Source organism: Nycticebus coucang, chromosome 5, assembly GCF_027406575.1.
Source record: "Nycticebus coucang isolate mNycCou1 chromosome 5, mNycCou1.pri, whole genome shotgun sequence".
Classification (NCBI taxonomy): Eukaryota; Metazoa; Chordata; class Mammalia; order Primates; family Lorisidae; genus Nycticebus; species Nycticebus coucang.
In genome coordinates this window covers 42,992,670-43,019,801 of record NC_069784.1, presented here as the reverse complement: position 1 = coordinate 43,019,801, position 27,132 = coordinate 42,992,670, and the positions used below count along the sequence as shown (strand labels likewise).

Sequence of the window (27,132 nt, the reverse complement as noted above, 5' to 3'; positions counted from 1 at the left end):
CACCTGCCTCAGCCTACCAGAATGGTAGGATTACACGTGTGAGCCACCATGCCCAGCTGGTTTTTGTTTGTTTTGTTTTGTTTAGAGAGTCTCACTTAATGGCCTTTGATAAGAGTGCTGTTGCGTCACAGCTCACAGCGACTTCTAACTCCTGGGCTTTGGCAATTCTCTTGCCTCAGCCTTCCGAGTAGTTAGGACTACAGGTGCCTGCCACAATGTACAGCTATTTTTTTGTTGCAGTTTGGCTGGGGCTGGGTTCGAACCCACCACCCTTGGTATATGGGGCTGGTGTCTTACCCACTGAACCACAGGCGCTGCCCTGGTTTTTGTTTTTTGAGACCAAGTCTCACTCTGTTGCTCAGACCAGAATTGTCCTAGTATTAGCTTACCTCACACTACCTCAAACTTCTGGGTTCAAGCAATCCTCCTGCCTCAGCCTCCTAAGTAGGGGGACTACAGAGGATTCCAGGTACCCATACCACATTCAGCTAATTTTTTCTGTGTTTTTTTTTTAGTAGAGATGGGGTCTCACTTTGTGCAAGCTGATCTCTAACTCCTGAGCTCAAGTGATCCTCCAGCCTTGGCCTCCTAGAGTGCTAGAATTATAGGCATAAGCCACTGTGCTATGCCTCACTTAAATGTAAAATTGGATACAAGTGGTCTGCCTATAAGCCTTTCTAAGGCTTCCATTTTTCTTTTTTCCCCCCTTGAAGTAGAAAATCATGCCTATTCTGTTCGTAAGAGGCTCTTTCAAAAACAGATGGGTAGGCTGCTGAGTTATGCAATTAACTCAAATATTACTACTGACCTTAACCCACAGGAAATTCACATTCTCAACTCAGCACATTAATCACTTGTTCTCACTCAATATAAGAATACTTTATATATATATATATATATATATAGTCATAAAATCTTAGAATTGGAAGAAATTTAAATGTTTAAATCTCTCATTTTTATACTTAGAAAACTGAAGTCTCTAAGTTAAATAATTTATTCCAAGCTAGTTAGGTTAACAACCAAGTCTCAATTGGTGGTTTCTTTCAAATATATCTTAGATACAAACAGAAGGGAACATCTATTTCTTACCAGAAGTTTTTAGGCTGAAATTGGTGGCTTTCAATACATGCAATAATAGTCTGTTGCCCATCTATAGTTTTAGCATAAACCTATTGTTGGAAAAAAAAATAGTTAGACTCCAAAACATATTTAATCTAAACAAAAAATACAGTACAAAAGCAGTATGCTAAATCCTGGAGGGAGACAAAGAATTAGCATGAACGTAAATTACAACACAGAAGTGTTCAGGAAATCTGAACACAGCAGAACATGTTAGGTTCTATGGAGATGGCAGGAAGACAGAGGGAAATACTGCCCCTGGTTTAGAGTACAAAGAAGGTGCCATTTAAGCTGTGAGATTCTGTTTTATTTTGTTGTCGTTTCTGTTTTGAGACAAAGTCTCACTTTGTCACCCTTGGTAGAGCGCCATGGCGTCATAGCTCATAGCCACCTCAAACTCTTGCCTCAGCTTCCCAAGTAGCTGGAATGACAGGGGCCCACCACAACGCCTGGCTAATTTTAGAGATGGGGTTTCGCTCTTGCTCAGAGTGGTCTCGAACTTGTGGGCTCAGTCAATCCACTGGTCTCGGCCTCCCAGAGTGCTACAAATACAGGTGTACAAATACAGGTGTGAGCCACCATGCCCAGTGAGAGATGAGATTCTGATAAGCAGAGGCTGAGAAGGAAGATGAGTAAATAGCTCAGGCAGAAAACCTGAAGGTTTGTCCAGTGAATGGCAGTTAATTCTTTCAGGTTAGAGGGTATGTGAAGTAGACTAGTGGGAGACAAAACAGAATGGTAGATTTAGGTGATTTAGTAGTAGATGTAAGGTAAGAAGTGTAGGCTTTAGCCTATAGGCAATAGAAAGCAAAACATGACTAGAACTAATATTAGGGAGAATAATCAATATTGGTATACAGGATAAAATGAAAGAAAAGCTGAAGGTTGGTTAGGAGGCCACAAAGTTAATCTTAGCAACAAGTTAGGATGGTATCAAGAGGATTGGAAAGAAGGGGTTGCATACAGAATGCAGAAGTACAATCAAAAGTCTAGCAATATATTAGAAATGTAGGGGAAAGGAAAGAAGGAACCAAAAAATGACTAGAAAGACAGTAATATCATTAACAAATCAGAAATCCAGATTGATGTAGATGTCTAGTTAGTAGTTAGAAATACCTACTGTTTCTTAGTGTGGGAGAGATGAATGGAAATGCAACCACCAAAGGAAAAAAAATTGTGCTTTATAGTCACAAATCTGTTTTTACATGCACTTTTCCATTTACTCTAACAAATCTAGTAAAACACACTGTTATCTACAGATGACAGAGTTGAAGTTAACAGAAAGTAAATGATAAAAGTAGAACCCAAACCTGTTTTCTTTTTTTTGAGACAGAGTCTCACTGTGTTGCCCTCGGTAGAGTGCTGTGCCGTCATAGTTTACAGCAACCTTAAACTCTTGGGCTTAAGCGATTCTCTTGCCTCAGCCTCCCAAGTAGCTGGGACTATAGGCACCCGCCACAAAGCCTGGCTATTTTTGTTGTTGCTGCTGCTGCTGCAGTTGGTCGTTGTTTCAGCTGACCTGGGCAGCCTTGGTGTATGCGGCTGGCCAAACACACTGTTTTTGTGACACCAACATCTCTGTTTAACCCTTTCCCCACATTAAATGGACTATGAGCTTTCAAGAGAGAAATGCAGCTTTGGGAAATGCCTACATTTACAAAGGCAGGAAAAAAAAGCAACAAATAAGCATAAACAGAGTAAGAATAATTAGAGGGTGCTAACATAGAAGCCCAACCAAAAGATGATTTCTAGAAGCAGCTGGCTAGTCTCAGTGAAATATAATATAGAAGGCGGTGCCCGTGGCTCAGTCAGTAGGGCGCCGGCCACATATACAGAGCCTGGTCAGTTTGAACCTGGCCCGGGCCAGCTAAACAACGACAACTGCAACCAAAAAAAAAAAAAAAAAATAGCCGAGTGTTGTGGCAGGCACCTATAGTCCCAGCTACCTGGGAGGCTGGGATAAGAGAATTGCTTATGCCCAAGTGTTTGGGGTTGCTGTGAGCTGTGACACCACAGCACTCTACCCGGGTGACAGCCTGAGACTTTGCCTAAAAAAGAAAAAAAGAAAAAGAAATACCATCTAGAAGTCAAGGACCAAGAAAAAGACACTGCATCAGGTAATTCAGAAACCGTTAGTAACCTCAGATAGCAGTTTCTGTAGAACTGGAGATTAATGTAAAAAATAAAAGGTTTCAGAAGTAGATAAAGGAAATGGCACTAATAGGGGAAGAATGCTTATTGGTTTGGTGGTGATACAAAGAGACAGATGAGGGAAGGGAGAAAGTGAAGAGAGAAAGAAAGAGTAAGGTAGAAAAGAGAAAATAAAGAAAAAGAAATAACTTGTAAGAACTTTGATTGAGGGAAAGTTTTTTCCCCCTCAATGACAGGAGAAATAAGACTTCTTCTAGGCAAGGAGAAATATATCAGAACTGAGAAAATAAAGTTACAAGAAGATGTTTCATGTGTATGGGACAGTATGAAACTAAGAGTAAGGACCCTTCTTCCTCATGTTCAAGTACAATTGAAGAAAGGAAAGATTTCTGACTTTAAACAAAAGAGATATAAAAAGACTTAATGTCAGTCTCAATCCTAACAAAATGTGGGGGATTAGGTGTCTATCTGGGGATGATGACAAATGTTTTCAATACACTATACAGAAAATGTGACAGGAAATAAGATGAAATTACAGACTAGTAAATAGGACAGCTGAGGATATAGAACACTTTTGTACAGTAGACACTATCAGAACAATTCCATGACTTTCTGTAGCTCCTTTGATGGCTAAGAGAGATGACAAAATAACACAGTAGGTTATTTAGTGCTTGGGTTTATCAAATTAGGAGTGGACAGTGACAAACTCTGGGGAAACAAATGGTTAAGTTCAAAGTATATTTGAGATTTAATAGTCAATTCCTTTTTCATTTTCATTGTTTTTGTTTGAGACAGGGTCTAGCAAGACTTAATGTCAATGTCCTTCTGTCCCTTCCTTCCTCCCTCCCTTTCATTTTTTGAGACAAGAGTCTCACTTTGTTGTCTGCGGTAGAGTGCCATGGTGTCACAGCTCAATGTCAAACTCTTGGGTGCATGCAATCCTCTTGCCTCAGCCTCCTGAATAGCTAGGACTACATGCACTGGCCACAATGCCTGGCTATTTTTAGAGATGGGATCTCAATCTTGCTCAGCTGATCTCCAATTCCTGAGCTCAAGTCGTCCTCTGCCTAGGCCTCCCAGAGTGCTAGGATTACAGGCTGAGCCACCATCAAATGGCTGCGTAGTCAGTTTCTAAAAGGGAATGTTGTCATGTCTCCCTTTGCAATTCTGGCTTCCAAAAAGGAATTCTACACTTATCCCTTATCCATCACAATGAGTTTTTTCCATTATTGTTTAAAAAATTAAACACATAATAACAATGACATCTAACATTTATGCAGAGCTTTACTTTGTGCTAGGCACTACTCTAAGCACTTTATATTTTATATGCATTAATTCATTTAACCCTCACAACAACCCTAAGAGGCCAAAACTATTATTTCCATTTTACAAATGAAGAAGTTGAAGTACAAAAACGTTGAGTAATTTACCTAAAGATCACACAATTAGATAGTGGCAGGACTAGGAGTCAAATCAATTAGCAAGGCTTCAAAATAAGTACTTACAACTAACATTCTACACTAGCAACTCCTTATCATCACAAATTTAAAATATTCTAGTTAATAACAATGTATCGTATACTTGAAAATCACTATGACAGATTTTAAGTGTTCTCACCACAAAAAAGGTATGCAAGATAATGCATGTCAATTAGCTCGACTTAGCCATTTCATGATGCATACATGCAAAACATCAGGTTACACATACCATAAAGATCATTTGCAGGTACTGTCAGTTTAAAAATAAATGTATGTATGTAAAAGTATTCTGATAAATATTTTCTTAATATATCATAAGTTTACAAGAAGAAATCAAGATAGGGCCAAGTTTATATGTTAAGAGCCAAGAGGAAATAAAATAAAATAAAATTACTCTTGGTTTTAAAAAAATTGTTTGGTCTAAAATATGTAGAAGTAGCTTTTTGCAAAAAATGCCTATATCAAAAAGTCATAAATGTGAGCAACAGCTCTCCTGACAATCTTAATTTACCATTTTTTCCATGTTGAAGCTATAAGACCTTTTAAAAACTTTTTTTGATAGGTATAAGAGACAATTTCTCACAGGTAAATAAAATAAATGTAAAACAGAATACATTGAGATTTAAACATTTTACACATTAGAATTTTTAAAAGGAATTTTCTTTTTTTTTTTTGAGACAGAGTCTCAAGCTGTCGCCCTGGGTAGAGTGCCGTGGCATCACAACTCACAGCAATCTCAAACTCTTAGGCTTAAGCGATTCTCTTACCTCAGCCTCCCAAAGAGCTGGGACTACAGACACCCACCATAATGCCTGGCTATTTTTTTTTTTTTTTTTAGTTGCAGTTGTCATTGTTGCTTAGCAGGTCCAGGCTGGGTTTGAACCCGCCACCCTAGGTGTATGTGGCCGGCGCCCTTGCCAATTGAGCTATAGGCGCCACCCTTAAAAGGAATTTTGTATATAAAACATTTGATTTACTTATACCCCTTTCAAAAATGATCAAAAAATGCAGAGGAGACCACAGCAAAGAAGAAAGAGTGATATCTGGCAAGCCAGAGCTCCTAAAGGATAAGGTAAAATATAAGAAATAAAACCTCTAGTGCATCTTACAAGGATACATGTGAAACTTAGTAAATGTAGAATATAATTGTCTTAACACAGTAACTAAGAAAATGCCAGGAAGGCTATGTTAACCAGTGTGATGAAAATGTGTCAAATTGTTTATAAAACCAGTGTATGGTGCCCCATGATCGCATTGATGTACATAGCTATGATTTAATATTAATTAAAAACAAAAGAAATAAAACCTCTGATTATAAAGCAAGAAGATACTTAACAGTACAGAAGCCATTGGAATAATGATCTTTCACATAGGCTCTTAAAGCACTATCACAGGATTCTCTCCAAGACTTCAGACCTCCATCTACTTCTTCCGGCTGGGGGTCACTTGCTTCTTTCCGTAAGTGATCAAACTTAAAGGAAATTTTGTTTCTTGGATCTAAAAATCTGCTATTACCCAGGTCACCGTGTTCTGTAATTAAGACCTTCCAAAGAATAATTACAAATATTAGTAACTCTGTGAAAAAGACAGTTCTTAACACATTTTCCAAAACAAGCAAATAAATGAATAAAAATTCTGAGGAAGACAACTTTTCATTTAGTTAGATTTCTTTTGGTATTGATTTTCAACCAAGTCCCATTTTAATTATTATAAAGAATAGTGTATTTATGGATAAGTCACCTTGAAACTACAAAATTTCCCCCATCTTAATAATAAACATAATTTCTTGGTTACTATCTAATATATATGAGCTGTGTTGCAATAATTTTTATATACACTTTTGTATTCCTTTCTTCACATATTTTTCCAGAGTCCTGATGAAACTTTTCTCAAGACATTTCATTATACTTAGCATTTATTTATTTATTTTAAGAATTTTATTTATTTACTTATTTATTTTTGGGTGGGGGATGGAGTTTCACTATGTGGCATCACAGATCACAGCAACCTCGAACTCTTGGGTTTAAGCCATTCTCTTGCCTCAGCTTCCCACATAACTGGGACTATAAGCACCTGCCACAAAATCCAGCTTTTTTTTTTTTTTTTTTTTTTTTTTGTAGAGACAGAGTCTCACTTTAGGGCCCTCGGTAGAGTGCCGTGGCCTCACACAGCTCACAGCAACCTCCAGCTCCTGGGCTTAAGCGATTCTCTTGCCTCAGCCTCCCGAGCAGAATCCAGCTTTTTTGTTGTTGTTGTTGTTGCTGTAGTTATCATTGTCGTTTGGCAGGCCCAGGCTGCGTTTGAATTTATCTACCCCGGTGTATGCGGTTGGCACCCTAACTGCTGAGCTACAGGTGGTGAGCCTATTTATTTATTTATTTTGAGACAAGAGTCTTACTTGTTGCCGTCCATATAGTGCTGTGGCATCACAGCTCACAGCAACCTCAAACCCTCGGACTCAAGAGATTCTCTTGCCTCAGCCTCCCAAGTAGCTGGGACTACAGTCACCCACCACAATGCCCTGGGGTCTTGCTGTTGTTCAGGCTGGTCTCAACCCTGTGAACTCAGACAATCCACCCGCATGGGCCTCCCAGAGTGCTGGGATTATAGGCGTGAGGCAGCGCGCTGGGCCCTTATATTTAACATTTAAAATAGCTAATATATTCACGTTTCAAAAATGAAAAAATATATGAAGTTTTTTTCTTACCCTTGTCTCCCAAACATCAAATAAATACACTAGAATCTCTGTAAGCTGACACTACAAGAGATTGTAACAAACTGGTCAACATACAGAGGTGGTCAACATAAGGAACTAGGCCTACCATCCTGCTACATCCATTTGGTACATGTCAGATTTATGAAAATTAGGTCAAATTAGGGAGGTGGCCAATGTAAGGAGGTGGTCAACTATACAGGGTCTACTGTAGTTAAGTAGTCTAGCTTTCAGTAGGAACGCTGTTTTTTCCATTAAATATGATGTCTGCTGTTATTCTTTTCTTTTCCTTCTTTTTTTTTTGAGACAGAATCTCACTATGTCACCCTCAGTAGAGTACTATGACATCACAGCTCACAGCAACCTCAAACTCATGGGCTTAAGCAATTCTCTTGCCTCAGCCTCCCATGCAGCTGGGACTACAGGCGCCCACCAAAACACCTAGTTATTTTTTGGTTGTAGTTGTCGTTGTTTTTAGCAGGCCTGGGCTGGGTTCCAACCCGCTAGCCCCAGTGTATGTAGCCAGCACCCTAACCACTGAACCTGCTGTTGTTCTTATCAAGAAGAATTAGAGACAACTGAAAAACCTGTAAGACTCAAATCCTTTTATTTTCACTGCGCTTGTTGGAGGCCACTTTCCTTTTTGTTTTTTTGAGACAGAGTCTCACTTTGTCACCCTTGGTAGAGTGCTCTGGTGTCACAGCTCACAGCAACCTCAATTAGGCTTAAGCGATCCTCTTGCCTTAGCCTCCCAAGTAGCTGGGACTGCAGGCACCCGCCACAACGCCTGGCTATTTTTAGAGACGGATAAGGTCCAGCTCTGGCTCAGGCTGGTCTCAAACTGGTGTGCTCAGGCAATCACCCCTGCTTGGCCTCCCAGAGTATTAGGATACAGGCATGAGTGACCATGCCCGGGCCCACTTTCCTTTTTTGAATCAAAGAGTAAAGTGTTATCAGAGAGTGGAAAAATTCCCTAATATGTACAATATTTACAAAAACTATGAATTTATTCAGCACCTGGTTTAGACATCTGCTTTGTTTCTACAACCTGCCAGGCATAGCCTATCTAACAGGCAATTATTACCTGATCTTCATATCCTTCTATCTTCACAGGTGTGAACTGGTCCATGTTATACTGGGCAAATGCACTGTTTTTTTAAAAGTTAAAACGAAAAGAAAGGGGGAGAGAAAAGAATTATGTATAAACAAACACAAAAGGTACTTCACATCACAGTGAAAGGGAATACTACCTGATGCTTTTCACCTTTCTACCTTTAGAAAGCTGGACTTCTCGGCTCAGAGATCTCAGAAGCTCCTCAAGCTGTGAAATTACCTTTTCCTCCTCACTTCTAAGCTCCAAAAGACCATTCACTTAGACAATTCCAAAGTTCTTTTTGTTTATTTTTTGTTTTAGAGATGGGGTCTCTCTATGTTGCCCAAGCTAGTCAGGGCTTAAGCAATTCTCCTGGCTTAGCTTTCTGAGACTATGGGCACACATTACCATGCCCGGCTAATTCTAAAGTTTTAAAAGTCTGGCAAGGCGCAGTGGCTCACACCTATAACCCTAGCACTCTGGGAGGCCGAGGTGGGTGGACTGCCTCAGCTTAATAGTTTGACTTGGTCTCTAAAAATAGCCGAGTGTTGTGGTAGGTGCTTGTAGTCCCAGCTACTTGGGAGGCTGAGGCAAGAGAATTGCTTAAGCCCAAGAGTTGGAGGTTGCTGTGAGCTGTGATGCCATAGCACTCTGAGGGCGACAAAGTGAGACCCTGTCTCAAAATGAATAAATAAATAAAATAAAAAAGAACTTCTTTATTTTTTATTTTTTTAATTTTTTTGAGGATGACAAACTGAGACTCTGTCTCAAAAAAAAATAAATAGGGCAGCGCCTGTGGCTCAAAGGGGTTGGGCACTGGCCCCATATGCCAGAGGTGGCGGGTTCAAACCCAGCCCCAGCCAAAAACTGCAAAAAACAAAAAACAAAACCTCACCTAAGGTGCTGTGATCTCAGCCATCATGGTGTAACACCTCTGTGTGCACGTGCACAAGTGAGAGGGACAGAGAGGAGACAGAAGGCACAGCTCTTATACAAGTCAAAATAAATAAAATAAAAAATAACTTATTTATTTATTTATTTTTTGGAGTTTTTGGCCAGGGCCAGGTTTGAACCCACCACTTGCAGTACATGGAGCCGGTGTCCTACTCCTTGAGCCACAGGCACCACCCCAACTTATTTATTTTTTAACATTTTTATTTTTTTGAGACAGAGTCTTACTATGTTGCCCTGAGTGCCATGGTGTCACAGCTCACAGCAACCTCCAACTCTTGGGCTTAAGTGATTCTCTTGCCTCAGCCTCCCAAGTAGCTGGGACTACAGGCGCCCACCACAATGCCCGGCTATTTTTTGGTTGTAGTTGTCATTGTTGTTTGGCAGGCCCAGGCTGGGTTCGAACCTGCCAGCTCGGGTGTACGTGGCTGGTGCCCTTGCTGAGCTACAGGTGCTGAGCCAATAAAAAATAATTTAGAAATCTGATTATTGTGAATTGCTTTCATCATTCAGGCAGAAGCTTTCAGTAATTCAAAGAATCTTCAATAGATACATTATTCTGCAAATGGCTTTTTTTTTAAGGAATTTATTTATTTATTTATTATTATCTTATGCAGTTTTTGGCTGGGGCTGGGTTTGAACCCGCCACCTCCGGTATATGGGGCCAGCGCCCTACTCCTTGAGTCACAGGTGCTGCCCTGCAAATGGCTTTTTTATTCTCAGCTCTCTGAGGCAGGACAGGGTAGGAAAAACCATCATTAAATAACAGAGGCATGTGATGGGAAGAAAGTGAAAGTTGAACATGAATCAAATCTCAGAGTAGAGCCTAAGGCACAGTGCATACGTTATTTTAAAAAGGGATATGCATAAATAAAGTACATGCCTCATATTATTATTTATTTGCCCAGTGCTTGATTTATACAGTTTTTTTTTTTTTTTTTTTTTTAAGAGACAGAGTCTCACTCCATCACCCTTGGGTAGAGTGCTGTGGTGTCACAGCTCACAGCAACCTGCAGCTCTTGGGCATAGGCAATTCTCTCACCTCAGTGTCCCAAGTAGCTGGGACTACAGGCGCCCGCCACAATGTCCGGCTATCTTTTTGTTGAGATTTGACTGGTCTGGGTTCGAGCCTGCCACCCTCAGCATATGGGACTGGCACCCTCCTGACTGAGCCACAGGCGCCACCCGGTTTGTTTGTTTGTTTTTTTTTTAATAGACAGCATCTCCCTCTGTTGCCTAGGCTTGAGTGCAGTGGTATGATCACAGCTCACTATAGCCATGAACTCGTGGGCTTAAGTGTTCTTCCTGCCTCTGCCTCCCAAGTAGCTGGGACTACAGGTGTACAAAACTATGCCTGGCTGATTTTTTAATATTTTTGTAGAGACAGGGTCTTGCCATCTTGCCTAAGCTAGTTTCTAACTCCTGGCCTCAAGTGATCCTCTCAGCTTTCCAATGTGCTGCAATTACAGATATGAGCTACCACAGGCTGCAGAATACTCTGCATTTTCAGTGGTACTCTAATACATTTTACAAAGTAAGCTAAAGTAAAAGACATAAATAAGCTGCACTAAAAGATCATAATACACTTACATTCTTGAGAAGTATCAGTCTTCTCACAGAATTTCCAATTTTAACCTATTAGAATACCTGCTAGGCCACTAGTTTTAAGCAGAACATTAAACTTTCCCAAAGCTGTTCAAAAGAAAAACAAAGTAACTAATATTTAAACTTCTTCAAATATTTAAGGCTAATTTTCAATCTTCACATTTTTGTTAAGTTTTATTGTGTTTTTAAATGGATCGTTTCCTTAAAAACACCACACCTCTACATAGCAGAATGAGTCCCAAACATATTAGCTCTTCAGAAAAGAACATAAATTGTTCATTAAAAGTAAATTAATTTTTTTTTTAAACTTAAGGAGTAGGAATTAAACAAAATTCCATGGTAGCATATGTCCTAGACTACAGACTATAAACACCAACACCAAAATTTATTTGCATTTCATTCCATCTCAAGTAAATAGCTGCTCAAGCTATCTTGGGGCCATCATTGATTTTCTTTTCTCTCACACTTTGCATCCAAACCATCAGTAAATCTAGTAGGCACTACTTAAGTGCATGTTCAGAATCTGACTCCTTCCCACAAACCCTACCTGTGACCACTCTAGTCTAAACCCTTATTATCTATCTATCCTTTCCTTAACTACTCTAATAGCCTTTACCTCCCTACACAGCAGCCTGTGATTATTCTGAAACATGTCTAGTCATGTCATTCTCTGCTCAAAACTCTAAATAACTTTTTATCTCTCTCAGAATAAAATTCACTCTTTAAGATGACCTACCACTCCCTACTTATTCCAGAAGTGCTAGAATCATCAGAGAATAGTTCTGGTGGTCAGAGACACAGGTGGAAATCCAGGAAAGAGGGTAAATCCTACGTCTTTCAGGCTTCCTTCATTTTATATAGACAGAAGGCAACAATGATATTGATTACTAAAATAACATTTACTGAGTGCTTGCTATGAGGACTATGGACAAGGATTAAAGCACTTCAATACAGATATAAAAACAGCTTCATCCCTATGAAAAATCAAATATTTTGGCACATGAAAAGTTCTCCTTTAACAAGAAATTCTCCAAGAATCTAGAGTTTATAAGAACCACAATATTTATATATACAATGCTTTAGAGTCAGTACAATTAAAGCATCGAAAGCATCTGAACTATATACGAACTTCTATTTCGTCCTCATTAGAAATGGGACAATTGCCTTAGATTGTAATCATACTTAAGTGACATTTAATTCCACCCCCTTCAGCAGTACCTTAGCAAGTGAAGTACAGAGTAGATTTATTTTGGATAGCTCTCAAGGATAAAACTAGGTCCAACATGGCAGGCAAACTGAGGAACTTGCCTTGTGAGAAAGTGAATTCCTTATTACTAGAAGCTTTCAGATTGGATAACCATCTGCTGACAGATGTAGATAAGATTCTTTCAATGAAAAAAAGAGGGTAGAGAGGGGTTGAACTAGCAAATCATGAATGTTCTTTTCTATGACAGATTCTATGACTCTTACAGAAACCAGCACTAGAGTGTCTTTAATGTGTGCCTAGTTTTCCTAAATCAATGTATCATACTGGTAATTTAGTACCATTCACAATGACAATTACAGTGACACTGTGCAAATTCCAGGTTTGCAGAATCTAGTCCCAAAATGGCTCCAAAAAACCCAGGATGGACAGGGCAAGACATTACTATTTCCTAGGCAGCAGCTTTCAGCTGTCTACTGCGTAGACAGTAACTGAAACAGAACTTTGTATTGAAGAGTAGAAAAGAGTAATGATAAAGCCAGATAAATATCAGGAGGCCCTGAAAGTAGAGTTTAGATTTGATTGTAGAAGATAAAAAATAAAGCACCACTATAATGTTTTTGAGGGCAAGGACAAAATGAGAATGATATTTTAGAAATATTAATGAGCTTGATAGTGATAAGGAGTCAATGACTAAGCAGATCAACCAAGCTTTTATCCTATGGTTGGTTAATTCTCACTATTAAGGCACTTTATGAGTATCTGCTATCTTTTGGCAATTTGAGAAATAATATTCCTGAATAGCAGTTTAATCTTTCTACAACTAGCAGTTAAAAAAAATCTGACATGAACTAAACAAATTATAAAAGAAAACCTAACTACTAACATTAAATTGTCTTAATGGAGGAAATCAAGACAAACTCGGCAAATAAATAATCCATATATTACAATAACTTTTGAAGAAGAGGGAACATGTTTTCCCTAAGAGAAAAACAACTAGAACTGCTAACACCAAGTGCTTTATTCTTAAGTATTTTAAACTTAGTTTTCAGGATGCTAGTTTATTGTCAACACAGTTTACCTGATGTTAGAATAACACTGTAAGTGAATTTAGAAAGATACTTACTGTGCTGCCCCTTCCCTGAGGAGATTGTCATTGTTAAGTAGTAGCCGAACATCTAAGAAGGAAAAAATATTAAAATGTGTAGTGGAAGACAAGTTTAAGAAACTATAGCAGATTTTTAAATCAGATTTTTAAAATTCAGGCTTTGCAAAATTAGTCCTTGGGTGCCATTGTAAAAATGCAAATGAATAGAAGCTAAAATTCTCAAAGAACTTCATAACAAATGAAAAAAAAAGTTCCAGTTAGCACCTTTAATTTTTTATCTAAATGAATCCTTTAAAATGAGCCTAGATTAAGAATCACAGGCTCTTCTACAACATCAGAACAAAAAAATCTGGTCACAACTCAGTGGCAATGAAATTACTGAACGTATTTTTATACGAAGGCTCTAATGTGAGGGGTCTACAACATTTTTAAAAAGTGTATGTGAGGCTCCGCGCCCATAGCTCAGTGGTCGGGGTGCTGGCCATATACACCAAGACAGGCGGGTTTGAACCCAACCCGGGCCTGCTAAACAACAATGACAACTGCAACAAAAAAATATCAGGGTGTTGTGGTGGGTGCCTGTAGTCCGAGGTACTGGGAGGCTGAGGCAAGAGAATCACTTAAGTCCAAGAGTTAGACATTAGCTGTGACCTATGATGCCATAGCACTCCACTGAGGGCAACGTAATGAGACTCTGTCTCAGGGATAAAAAAAAAAAAAAAAAAAGCTGTAAGTCAAAACGTTTAATAACTTTTCTTTTTTTTTTTTTTTTAAATAACTTTTCTTTTGGAAGAAGTCAATATTTGTTACTAAGAAACTACCAAGCACTAACTACAAGACAGAAGGCTAATTAAATGGGCCATTATAACAAGCCTTGAGATTCTCAAAGCTTCTAAGGGGTCTGGTGGAGGCCCTCATGCCATTAGTATCTTGCCAATTCTTTTTTGTCCGGGAAACAAAGAGAGATTTTATTTAGGAAGAACAAGGAGAAAATGTAGAGCACTTCTAAAAAAAGAGTTGGAAGTGGGTCCCCTTCATGAAGGAGAAAGGTGAGAGACCCTATCTTGTCAATTCTTAATCCAATGCTTTGCCATCAGTTATTCTCATGATACTCCTATAAAGTATATTTAGTTGTTAGAAATAAAATAAAGGACTTCTAACAAAGGACATTTATTTTGTTAAGTCAAGAATTTATCTGAGCTATAAAGTCTAAGTTTAAGAAGAACTATCTAAAAGTTCAATTATTGAAAATTTACATTTGGTCAACATGGAAGAAAGACCAGAGAGAGGCTTCATTTGTTTTCCTTGCTATTAGTGCCCCAAATTCACAATTTTATAAAGAATATCTTGGCCAGGTATAGTGGTCAGGCCTGTGATCCTACCACTTTGGGAAGCAGAGGTGGGAGGATAGTTTAAGCACAGGAGTTCAAGACCAGTCTGAGCAACATATCAGGTTCTCATCTCTACAAAATATTAAAACAAAAATGAGTTGGTGTGGTGGCATGTGCCCACAGTTCCAAGGCAGGAGGATTTCATGAGCCTGGAGTTTCAGGCTGCAGTAAGCTATGTCACTGTACTCTAGTCTAGAAAAGACAACAGAGTGAGACTCTGTCTCAAAAAAAAAAAAAAAGAATATCCTTCTTGAAGTAAATGTTTACATATTTTTAGTTACCTTTTCTCTGCATCATTATTATTGTTATTTTTTTTTGAGACAGAAGTCTTACTCTGTTGCCCAGGCTAGAGGGCCAAGGCATCAGTCTAGCACACAGCAACCTTAAACTCCTGGCTTCAAGTGATTCTCCTGGCTTAACCTCCCCTCCAGTAGTTGGGACTATAGACGCCTACCACAACTCTGGCTAATTTTCCTATTTTATTTTTAGTAGAGACAGGTTCTCACTATTGCTCAGGTTGGTCTCAAACTCCTAAACTCAAGGGATACTGCTGCTTCATCTCCTAGAGTGTTAAGAATATAGGCATGCACCACCATGCCCACTTGCATTATTAATTTTTTCTTTTTTTTTGCCGGGGCTAGGTTTGAACCCGCCACCTCCGGCATATGGGACCGGCGCCCTACTCCTTGAGCCATAGGCGCCACCCTGCATTATTAATTTTACTAGGGCTCTGGGCCAGGTACAGAGGAATATCACACAGTTCCTTTCTAGTAGCTAAACTTCTAATGTAAAAAACAGAATTTCAAAATAAATATATGGCAAACTGAATCAAGATGCACATAGATCATTTTACTTAAGGGATCTTTAAGATGAATTAATTTAATAACTTAAAATGGGACTATAATGATTGGTTTCATTATGAAGTTCAGGATGTCCAATCTATATTTTGTACCTTATAAGTTATATTAAAAAAGCAAATAGTAGGCGGGCAGCGCCTATGGCTCAAAGGAGTAGTGTGCCAGCCCCGTATATCAGAGGTGGTGGGTTCAAACCTGGCCCCGGCCAAAAACTGCAAAAAAAAAAGCCAATAGTAGGGAAGGTTGTAAATGAGAGTGGTTCTCAAACCGTGAACCACTGTGTGTGATTCAGAATCACAGTGAAGAACCTGATAAAACACAGATTACTGGATTCTTCCTCAGATGTAATGAATGAGGATCTTTTCTTTTTTCACATAAACTAGATTTAATTTTGATTAATTAGAATCTTAAGGAGATGACAAAACTACATCTATATATTTAATAAGCTTCCCAGATAGAGTTATTTCAGCACCCTTGGCCCTAGAAAGTGTCCTATTCTACTTCCTGAGTGAAAGCACTAAAGAAATTTAAGCTATGATGTATAATGATAAAAATAAAACCATAAAAATCATTTATTATTATTTCTACATTTATTGATATTAAACTACCTTAAATCTTCTCTCACATAAGATAGACATCTTAATTTATGGGTTCAGGGCTTGATTTTGACAGACACCTGGGTTTAAATTCTTGTTCTGACACTTACTAGGTGGGTAACCTTGGACAAGTTCTTTTGATCTCTTTGAATCTTGATTTCTTTAGCTACAGCTATTAACATGTCATAAGAATTAAAAGAGACACCAAATCCTCAATAAATGGCAGTAATTAAGGAGGGATTAAAGTAACTAAATATTGGCTCAGTGCCTGTAGCTCAGTGAGTAAAGGCCGGGTCACGTACACAGAGGGTGGGGGGTTCAAGCTGGGCCCCTCCTACTGAACAACAATAACAATTGCATCCAAAAACAGCCAGGCATTGTGGCAGGCACCTGCAGTCCCAGCTACTTGGGAGGCTGAGGCAGGAGAATCGCTTAAGCCCAAGAGTTCGAGGTTGCCGTGAGCTGTGATGTCAAGGCACTCTACCGACGGTGACACAGTGAGACTGTCTCACAAAACAAACAAACACTAAATACTAATCTTTACTCACCATTGAATACTTCATTAAATTCCCCTGGGGGTGCATGAGTGATGAATTTAGCAGCTATGCGTACCTAAAAAGAAATAGACGGTAAGAGAATTCTGGAAGTCACAAATAAAAGAAGGAATTAACAAGTTACAAAATTCTCATCTAGTCACTCATCATTTTCCCCCTTTGGGGGAAAAAAAATCCTGCTTAAACCTCTACTGTGTAAAAGCTTCATATTTTCTTTTCACTAAATACCCCATATATATTATCAATATAGGTGTATTCTGTGTTTTTTTTTTTTTTTGAGACAGAGTTTCCCTTTGTCACCCTTGGTAGAATGCCACAGCATTAAAGCTCACAGCAACCTCCAACTCTTGGGTTCAAGCATTTCTCTTGCCCCAGCCTCCAGAGTAACTAGGATTACAGGCGCTCACCACAACACTTGGCTAGTTTTAGAGACAGGGCTCTCCCCCTTGCTCAGGCTGATTTCGAACCTGTGAGCTCAGGGCAATCCACCTACCTAGGCCTCCAAGAGTGCTAGTCACCTCGCCTGGCCCCAACATTGGTGTATTCTGTTTCTGGAATACATACATGAGCTGTTTTGATCATTTTGAATTTTTCTTTAAAAAGCTGAATAATTCACTCTGGGAGGCCAAGGCCAGTGGATCACCTTAGCTGACAATTTCGAGACCAGCCTGAGCTAGAGCAAGACCCTGCCTCTAAAAATAGCCAGGCATTGTGGCCAGCACCTGTAATCCCAGCTACTCGGGAGCCTGAGGCAAGAGAATCCCTTGAGCCCAGGAGTCTGAGGTTGCCGTGAGGATGCCAGGGTATTCTACTGGGGCGACAAAGTGAGACTCTGTCTCAAAAAAAAAAATAAATAAATAAATAAAGGAAAAAGAAAAAGCTGAATAATTAGCTTTTGGTAAAAACGTTCCATGTTCACAAAAAGAGAAAGCTATGACCTTGATTATGAACATTTAAGTGAAACAAAGTATTAGCAAGTTAGGAAGTATACAAATATCAAAGTGTTTATCCCAATGTAAGGATGGTTCAATATTAATAAATTAATGTAATTAAAAATTAAAAGAGCAAAACCATTGGTGGCTCACACCTGTAATTCTAGCACTCTGGAAGGCTAAGGTGGGTAGATCATTTGAGCTCAGGAGTTCGAGATCAGCCCGAGCAAGAGTGAGAATCTAGTCTGTAAAAATAGTTGGGCGTTGTGGAAGGCACCTGTAGTCTCACCTACTCTGGCGGCTGAGGCTGCTGTGAGCTATGATGCCACAGCACCCTACCAAGAGTGACAAAGTGAGACTGCCTTGAAAAAAAAAGTGTAAAACCATGATGTCACTAATTTTAAAAATAAATCAGGCCAGGTACAGTACTTCATGCCTGTAACTCTAGCACTTTGAGAGGCTGAGGTTGGAAGATTGCTTGCAGCCAGAAGTTCACAACGCGGCAAGACTCTGTCTCCACAAAAAATAGAAAAATTAGCTAGGTATGGTGACATGGACCTGTAATCCCAGGTACTTGGGAGGCTAAGACATGAGGATAGCTTAAGCCCAGGTTTTTAAGGTTGCGATGAGGCATGATGATGCCAATATAGCCTAGCACAGGCAAGGGAGTGAAACTTTGTCTCAAAAAAAGAAAAAAAAAGCACCTTTCCTAAAAGGAATAAATCCTCAGCCATATTTTATATACTGTTTACATAGCAGTGTTTGAATGTATAAATATCAAGTTATGAAACTGAAAATTCAAGATTCTAATATTATCAAGGTTTCCCCCTAATTTTTAAAAACCACAAAATCTGAAATTGGTATATAAATGAAAAAACAGCAGTTTGGATAAAGAATGAACTAAAACTGGCTCTGTACCCATAGCACAGTGGTTACAGCATCAGTCACATGCACCAAGGCTGGCAGGTTCAAACCCGCAACAATAACAACAACAACAAATAGCCAGGCATTGTGGCGGGCGCCTGCAGTCCCAGCTACTTGGGAGGCTGAGGCAAGAGAATCGCTTAAGCCCAAGAATTTGAGGTTGCTGTGAGCTGTGACCTCACAGTACTCTACAGAGGGCGGCATAGTGAGACTCTGTCTCAAAAAAAGAAAGAAAAAAAAAAAAGAGAGAGAGAATGAATGGGCAGTGCATGTGGCTCATGTGGCTCAGCGCCGGCCCCATTTGCTGAGGGTGGTGGGTTTGGACCCAGCCCTGGCCAAACTACAACAACAACAAAAACAACAACAACAACAACAAAGATAGCCGGGCGTGTGGTGGGTGCCTGTAGTCCCAGCTACTTGGGAGGCTGAGATAAGAGAATGGCGTAAGGCCAGGAGTTGGAGGGTGTTGTGAGCTGTGACGCCATGGCACTCTACCGAGGGTGATAAAGTGAGACTCTGTCTCAAAAAAAAAAAAAAAAGAAAGGCAAAGGAGAATGAATCAAAACTGTATATATAAAAGTAATGGTTCACCGATTCAGCAAACTAGGAAGAGAAGTGTCAGTAAATAGCAACTAAGGTCTGAATAAGATCTTGTCACTGACCTCAAGGACCCGACATCTAGGTATGTAGGAAGCAGGTATTAAATACAGAGTAGGGCACAAAAGAAGACACAATAAACTCTCTGTGTGTACATAGAAAAGGGGGGTGGTCTTCAAAGGCAGCAATGTTAGAGTTGATTAAGAAGATGAGTGCCTAAAGCTAGGGAAGGCATTCCATATAGAAGAAATAATATCTACAAACTAAGACAAACTCATAATGATGGATGCAGACATTAAAAAGTTCTGTAAAATGTAAAACAATGTTACTCTTCACACTAATTCCTTTTCTGTTTTGGAAAATAAAGTTAAAAATTTTTTTTTCTTTTGTGGTCTAGAAGTTAGGAGTCCATGCTCTCATCATCACAGCTCAGGTTCAGTTCTTGGCAGTGAATCAAATTTTTTAAAACAATAAAGAAAAAGAGTTATTTTTATTAAAGAATAAAAACAAATCCATTTATATTAACATATAATAGATTTATTATTATTATTTTAAAATTAGTTGTTTTAAAAACCTCTTGGGTTTTTTTATTATTTATTATTTATTTTTTGACACAGAGTCTTAAGCTGTTGCTCTTGGTAGACGCGTCACCATGTATCTCTATAGTGCCTTATGCTTAAAAATACAGGTTGATTAATTGGTTAAATGAAGGTACTATATTGAAAGAGAAAAGTAAATGAGAAGTTCACTAGCATTTTCTAAAAAAAAAATGTACAAAAGTCAGAGGGAAGAACATCAGTAGTCTATTATTTGAATTCAGGTTCCAGTGCCAAAAAAGCATATTATGTAATCCCAGTGCAACCAATAATATCAAAAATAGAAGAAATATCCAATTAGAGAAGCCCAAATGTCTCCCAGTTTTTTTTTTTTAACAAAAGCGGGGTAATTTGAAGATACTTGCAATGGCAAGGGTAAAATACTTCATGAGTGGTTTAAAAAGAATGTAGTCAAATTAAATACCAACACGGGGCTCAGTGCCTGTATTTAAGTGGCTAGGGAGCCAGCCACATACACCAGAGTTGGCAGGTTCGAATCTAGCCCAGGCCTGCCAAACAACAATGACAACTACAGCCAAAAAATAGTCGGCCATTGTGGTGGACGCCTGTAGTCCCAGCTACTTGGGAGACTGAGGCAAGAGAATGGCTCAAGCCCAAGAGTTGGAAGTTGCTGTGGGCTGTGACGCCACGACACTCTACTGAGGGTGACAGGGTGAGACTCTGTGAGGGTGACAGGGTGAGACTCTGTCTCAAATAAATAATAAATAAATAAATAAAAATAACAACACGGGATCCTAAAATGTATGGCCATAGCAAAGGACCATATTATTTCCTGAGAGCACTATTAAAATGGTAGATTACTTGGTAATAGATAAACATTGCGCAGTCTTTTGCTGATTTACCACTATTTGAACACAATATCATAAAAATAACTTGAAGTGAATAGTAGACATAATAATGAAACACTTATACAGGATGCAAATTGCTCATGAACTTTATGGCCACCCTGCATGCTCATTATTAAATCTAAAGTCTGTTCCATGGCCTAAAAGGCCCTCCACAATTTGGCTTCCCCTTCCCTAAGTCTATCTCCTAGACCCACAGCTATACTCCAGCTTCAGGGATACTGTATTTCTTGTTCCTTTTGCAGAAATGCTCTATCAGATGGTTCACTCCGATCTTCATTTAGGTCTCTGTTCAAATGTCATCTTAGTAAAATAAACTGCCCTTCCTTGACTTTCATATATGGATTAACTGCTGTGCCCTCCCTATACTTCACAAAATCATTCTAGCCCCTTTATTATCTTTTTATTTCTTTTTTGAGACAGTCTTACTATGTCGCCCTCAGTAGAGTGCCTTGGCGTCACAGCTCACAGCAACCTCAAACTCTTCTGCTCAAGTGATTCTCTTGCCTCGGCCTCCCAAGTAGCTGGGATTACAGGTGCCTGGTGCCTGTAAAAGCACAAGGTCCGGTTGTAGTTGTCATTGTTGTTTAGCAGGCCCGGGCCAGGATGTATGTGGCCAGTGCCCTAACCACTCAGCCATGGGTGCCGAGCCTGCTTTATTTTTCTTGAAAGAATTTGCCACACTGAACATATACTTACAAGATTACTGTCCAATACCCACCAAAGAAGTCCAAGAGCACATAGCAGGAGATAGTAAATTGCTGATATACAGTGCAGATAGTAACCATTTTAGGACTTTGTGGGTCAAATGGTTTCTGTCTCAATTGTAAATGAATGAGCATGATTGGGTCTTAATAAAATTTTTAGACACTAAAATTTGTATTTCATGAAACTTTCACATGTCATAAAATATTTTAATTTTGTTTTTAACCATTCAAAAACATTAAGTCTATCTATTCATAGATAAATATAGGCAGTGGACTGGAGTTGGCCCATGGGTCATAGTTCGCCAATCTCTGCCAAAGAATATTAAGAACTTGTTACATTTGTTCACTGCTATATACCCAGGAATGAGACCCAGCATATGCTAGGAATGTAAATGAACTTACTTTGTTGTTTACAAAACTCTTTCATAACCCATTTCTTCCTTTGAACAAGTAGGCAGGGGAGACTATTATTACCATTTATAAATGAAGAAATAGGTTCAGGGAATGTAAGTGCCTTGTTTGCAGTCACAGGCTTATGAAAGGGTGTAGGTGGATTGAGAACTTAGACATTTAACTACATACCTATATAAACAAGAAGTACAATTCTAAAGATTGTCTTTAATGTGTCACCTGGATTTGGCTGTGTCCTTTAAGAATTTTTTTTAACCAAGAATTGAGCCAAAGGCATGCTTGTGAAAGCTGCAGATGCCACAAAGAGGGATAGATAAAATGATAAACAGTAAGCTTGAAAGTCAAAACTTTATCATCTATCTTCAAAACTGGGTTAAAACTAAGAAGAAGGCTCAGCACCTGTAGCTCAGCAGCTAGGGCGCCAGCCACATACACCGGAGCTGGTGGGTTTGAACCCAGCTTGGGCCTGCCAAACAATGACAACTACAATCAAAACATAGCCAGGTGTTGTACACCTGTAGTTCCACCTCCTTCAGAGGCTGAGGCAAGAGAATTGCTTAAGCCCAAGAGTTTGCGGTTGCTGTGAGCTGTGACGCCACAGAACTCTATCAGGCAACATAATGAAACTCTGTCTCAAAACAAAACAAAACAAAAATAAGATGAAGCTTAATAGAGCAAAAAGGGAAACAGAATTAACAAAGGAGTGATTGCAAAAATATTTTTGCTGCAATACAAATGAAAAATGGATGATACTTTCATTAATAGTGACTTAGTCGATCACTCTCAAGGTTGAGATGGGGAAAGAAGAAAACAATTTCTCCCATAAAGGGAGGGAGGTACATCAGGGCTTCTCTACTTGAGAATCACTGATATGAAGGTTCTAGATGAACAAAAACTGAACTGCTGCTTTAAAAAACAAGACTTTAAAAAACTGTTTTCCTGTTTCACAAGGTAATAATTTTACAAACATAGCATTCATCAGACAGTATCTGCACTAATGTCAGCCCATGATTATTTTTTTTTAATTTAATTTTTTTTTATTGTTAGGGATTCATTGAGGGTACAATCCATGATAATTTTTTTGAGAAAGAGGGTCTCACCATGTTGCCCAGGCTGGACTTTGACTCTTGGGCTCAAGCAATCTTCCTGCTTTGGTCTCTCAGAAAGCTGGGATTACAGGTGTGAGCCATAGCACCCGCCCTCTCCATGAATATTTCAAGCCTCATACACAAGTCAACTCTTTCATATATTTAAATATTCCAGAAATGTTAATATCATGAAATTCATTGTACTTTATTTCTAACCTAAAAAAGGAGGGGGGAGATTTAAAAATCTATAAATATAATCAATGAAAGATAACTTTCCTAGTTTGAGGTTGCTGTGAGCTAGGCTGATGCTACAGCACTCTACCCAGGGCGACAGAGTGAGACGCTATCTCACAAAAAAAAAAAAAAAAAAATAAGGCAATAAAGATAAGCTTTATTAAATTGTAATTTCTTCCCATTCTCCCCATCCCCTCACATCTAAAAGGGGAAATTAAAGAAAAATACCCTAATGCTGGCAAAATTCAAAATTTCATTTTTGTATTAACATTTGTACTGAAAATTTTATTATTATTATTTTAGAGACAGAGTCTTACTTTGTCACCCTCGGTAGAGTGCTGTGGCATCACAACTCACAGCAACCTCCAGCTCTTGGGCTTAGGCGATTCTCTTGCCTCAGCCTCCCAAGTATCTGGGACTACAGGTGCCTGCCACAGCGCCCGGCTTTTTTTTTTATTATTGCTGTTGCTGTTTGGTTGGGGCTGGGTTCGAACTCGGCACCCTACTCACTGAACCACAGGCGCCGCCCTATTATTTTTTTGTTAATCAGGCCCAAGCAAGGTTTAAACCTGCCCAGGCAAGGCCCGCCACCCCTAGTGTGCAGGGCCGGTACCTAGATTGTACTGAAATTTTAAAAATCAAAATGAGAAAGTCATATATTCCACTGTTCCCCAGAAATGGAGTCCTTTTGTTAGATTTTCATATACCATATTTTAACAAGAAACTTTAGACAACGTATTAGAAAAAGGAATTTACAAAATTTATAAAACTCAAGTTTTTAGCTTATTAAATAATCTTTTAATAACCAGACCCCATACATTTCATCAACATTGCATTTATTTATAACCAGCTTTGTAAACTATTTCCTTGACAATCACATGCAAGAGGACTTTAAGTTAAGTATTTAACAACTACAGCTCCTTGTGAACATTGGAAGATAATTCTAGACAGACAACAAAATTTTTTTCATTATATGAAATCCATATTCCATTTAGCAGCAAGGCCCAGGTCACACTACCGATTTTTTTGTACACTGCAGAAGACAAATCTCTGCCAACATGTTTCACTCGTATCAGCAAAATTTTTTACTTCCCTCGCTAATCTACGGAGTGTCTTAAAGACTTCGTAGGCAGGCAAAGTAGCTCATTTCTGTAATCTTAGCACTTTGGTTGGTATGCTCTCAACTAAAGGACATAATGGCACAACTTCTAGATGAGGGGTACAACTACAAACATTGTAATCTGCTGGTATGTACACTCATATTAATTTATGAAAAAAAAATTCTAGCATTTTGGGAGGCTGAAGCCGAGGGGCATTTGAAGGCAGGAGTTTGAGACCAGCCCGAGCAATACAGTCAGATCTACCAAAAATGAAAAAATTCTCTAGTTTAAGATTGTTAAAAAAAGAAAAAGAACGGCTGGGTGCCCATACCACAGTGGTTATGGCACCAGCCACATACACTGAGGCTGGCAGGTTCAAACCTGGCCCAGGCCGGCTAAACAACAATGACAATTACAACAAAAAATAGCCGGGCGTTGTGGTGGGCGCCTGTTGTCCCAGCTACTTGGGAGGCTGAGGCAAAAGAATCGCTTAAGCCCAAGAGTTGGAGGTTGCTGTGAGCTCTGATGCCACAGTACTCTACCAAGGGCAACATAGTGAGACTCTGTCACAAAAAAAAAAGAAAAGAAAAAAAGGAAATAAAAATAAAAATACTAGCCCAAAGTGGTGACACATGCTTATAGTCCTAGCTACCCTGGAGACTAAACCAGGAAGTTCACTTGAGTCCAGGAATTCAAGGTTACAGTGATCTATACAGCAGCACTGTACTCTAGCCCAGGCATCAGAGCAAGGTCCCATCTCCAAAAACTAAATAAATGATAAACACTTCCCTTCTTGGTCTTGACTTACACTCTCCTTGATGAATTGTACTTCCCTCTCCATTTTTACCTATCTAAATCCTTCCCCTCTTTCATGTTTGGGTTCTTCTGTGTCTTTCCAAAGTATTCCCAAATACTTCCAGTCTCCAGAATCCTCTGTACTCCTACCATACTCTATTTGAACATTTATCACAGCACCTAAAATATTTGTTGTTGATAATTAATTTTAAATATACCACTCTGTTCCCAGACTCAAAGTTGTTTTGTTTTGTTTCGGGGTGGGGAGGTGGGTAGAGAAACTACCTTGTTTTCCTTTTCTATATTATACAAGGTCTAGAAAAATTAAATTGTACATAGCAGGCAATTAGTAAATGTTTACAATTCCTTTTGAAAAAAAAAGACACAGCAACTGTTCTCAGTTTTCAAGATTATTATGAGGAACTATGGCAAAATGGAAAGATACAGGCTCTGGGTTAGACAGAACTGATTTTGAATTTGTCTCTTAAAATCTCTTTGAACCAACAACAATAACAACAAAAAATCTCTTTGAACCAGACCTTCTCCCTACAGTAGGATAGTATCTACTCCTTAAGAATTGTTATGAAAGCTCAGTACCTGAAGCTCAGTGGTTATGGCGCCGGCCATATACCCCCAGGCTGGAGGGTTCGAACCCAGACCGTTCCTGCTAGAACAACTGACAACTGCAATGAAAAACTAGCTGGGCATTGTGGCGGGCACCTGCAGTCCCAGATACTTGGGAGGCTGAGGCAAAAGAATCACTTAAGCCCAAGAGTTTGAGGTTGCTGTGACACCAGGGCACTCTACTGGAGGCGACATAGTAAGACTCTATCTCCAAAAAAAAAAAAATAATAATAATAATAATAATAATTGTCATGAAGATTAAATGGAATAATATGTCTTTAGCTGAATACTTACAGTATAATAAGAGAGGCTCAATAAATGTCAGCTATTTTTATCTTAACTGGTCAAAATAAGACAACTGTTGCTTTAAATTATTAAACTCAGGAAACTCTTGAAATTATTGAGAAAATAATTCCTCTTTTCCAGAAATCCTTTCAGTCCTGATCACCTTATATTCTCCATCATTACCATCATTATAACCTGCAGCATAACTATAAACAGCATCAACTTTTTACTGACCAAAAAGGCTTTTCAAAAATGTCTTTGCTCCAATTTCCCTTTAAAGTAATAATACATCTTTCAAAGTTTTATGTTTTTGAATAAGTTATTATACTTCAAGAAAGGATAACAGTATTAAATTGTACCTCTGTAAATATTTATCTTACTTATTTTTATTCAATCACATTCCAGAAGTATTCAAGGACAAATATTTGCATTTCTTTTCCTGAAAGACATGTAAAGCACCTTATTTTTATTGTCCTGGTAATAAAGTTCTGTTTGCATAGAATTCAATGCTATGTCATAAGAAAACTTTCCCATTTGAAGATATTTACAATGTTCCATCAAACTAAAAAACTTCTACACAGTAAAGGAAAAAATGAACAGAGTGAAGAGACAACCCAGAATTGGGAGAAAGGATTTGCAAACTACATATCTGAATAAGGACTAATATCCAAAGTATATAAGAAACTCAAACAACTCAAATAGCCCAATTAAAAAATGGGCAAAGGATCTGAACAGACATTTTTCAAAAGACTATATATACGAACAGGCAAGAGACATGAAAAAATGCTCAACATTGCTAATCAGAGAAATGCAAATTAAAACCTCAAGATCACCTCATGCCTGTTAGAATGGCTATTATCAAAAACACAGTAAGTGCTGATGACGATGTGAAGAAAAAGGAATCCTTGCACATTTCTACTAAATGAAATTAGCCAGGCAAAGACAAATAACTATATGATCTCATATCTGCAATCTAAAAAAGTCAAGAAACAGAGAGTAGAAAGGTGTTTCCAAGAGCCTAAGGGATAGAGGAGAGAATAGAAAAAGGGAAGATACTGATCAAATGGTACAAAATTACAATTATACTAGAAGAGTAAGTTTCAGCGCTCTACTGCACTGGGTAAGACCAGTTAATAATAATGTACTGTACAAC

General features: G+C 38.7%; 1 protein-coding gene across 3 annotated transcripts in view; it reads right to left on the bottom strand.

Annotated features, from left to right (window-relative positions):
* Positions 1-27,132, bottom strand: part of CAPZA1 (capping actin protein of muscle Z-line subunit alpha 1) — a 53,211-nt gene that overhangs the window by 10,974 nt on the left and 15,105 nt on the right. For 2 of the 3 annotated variants that reach the window (XM_053591864.1, XM_053591865.1), the window contains exons 2-6: positions 16,815-16,878; positions 13,441-13,492; positions 8,546-8,609; positions 6,085-6,291; positions 1,090-1,169 (exon numbers count right to left, since the gene is read on the bottom strand). In XM_053591864.1, coding sequence (XP_053447839.1) covers positions 1,090-1,169; positions 6,085-6,291; positions 8,546-8,609; positions 13,441-13,492; positions 16,815-16,878 — 467 coding nt within the window. Of the gene's footprint in view, positions 1-1,089; positions 1,170-6,084; positions 6,292-8,545; positions 8,610-13,440; positions 13,493-16,814; positions 16,879-22,953; positions 22,972-27,132 lie in introns of those variants that run through there. The other variant, XM_053591866.1, reaches the window with a different exon arrangement.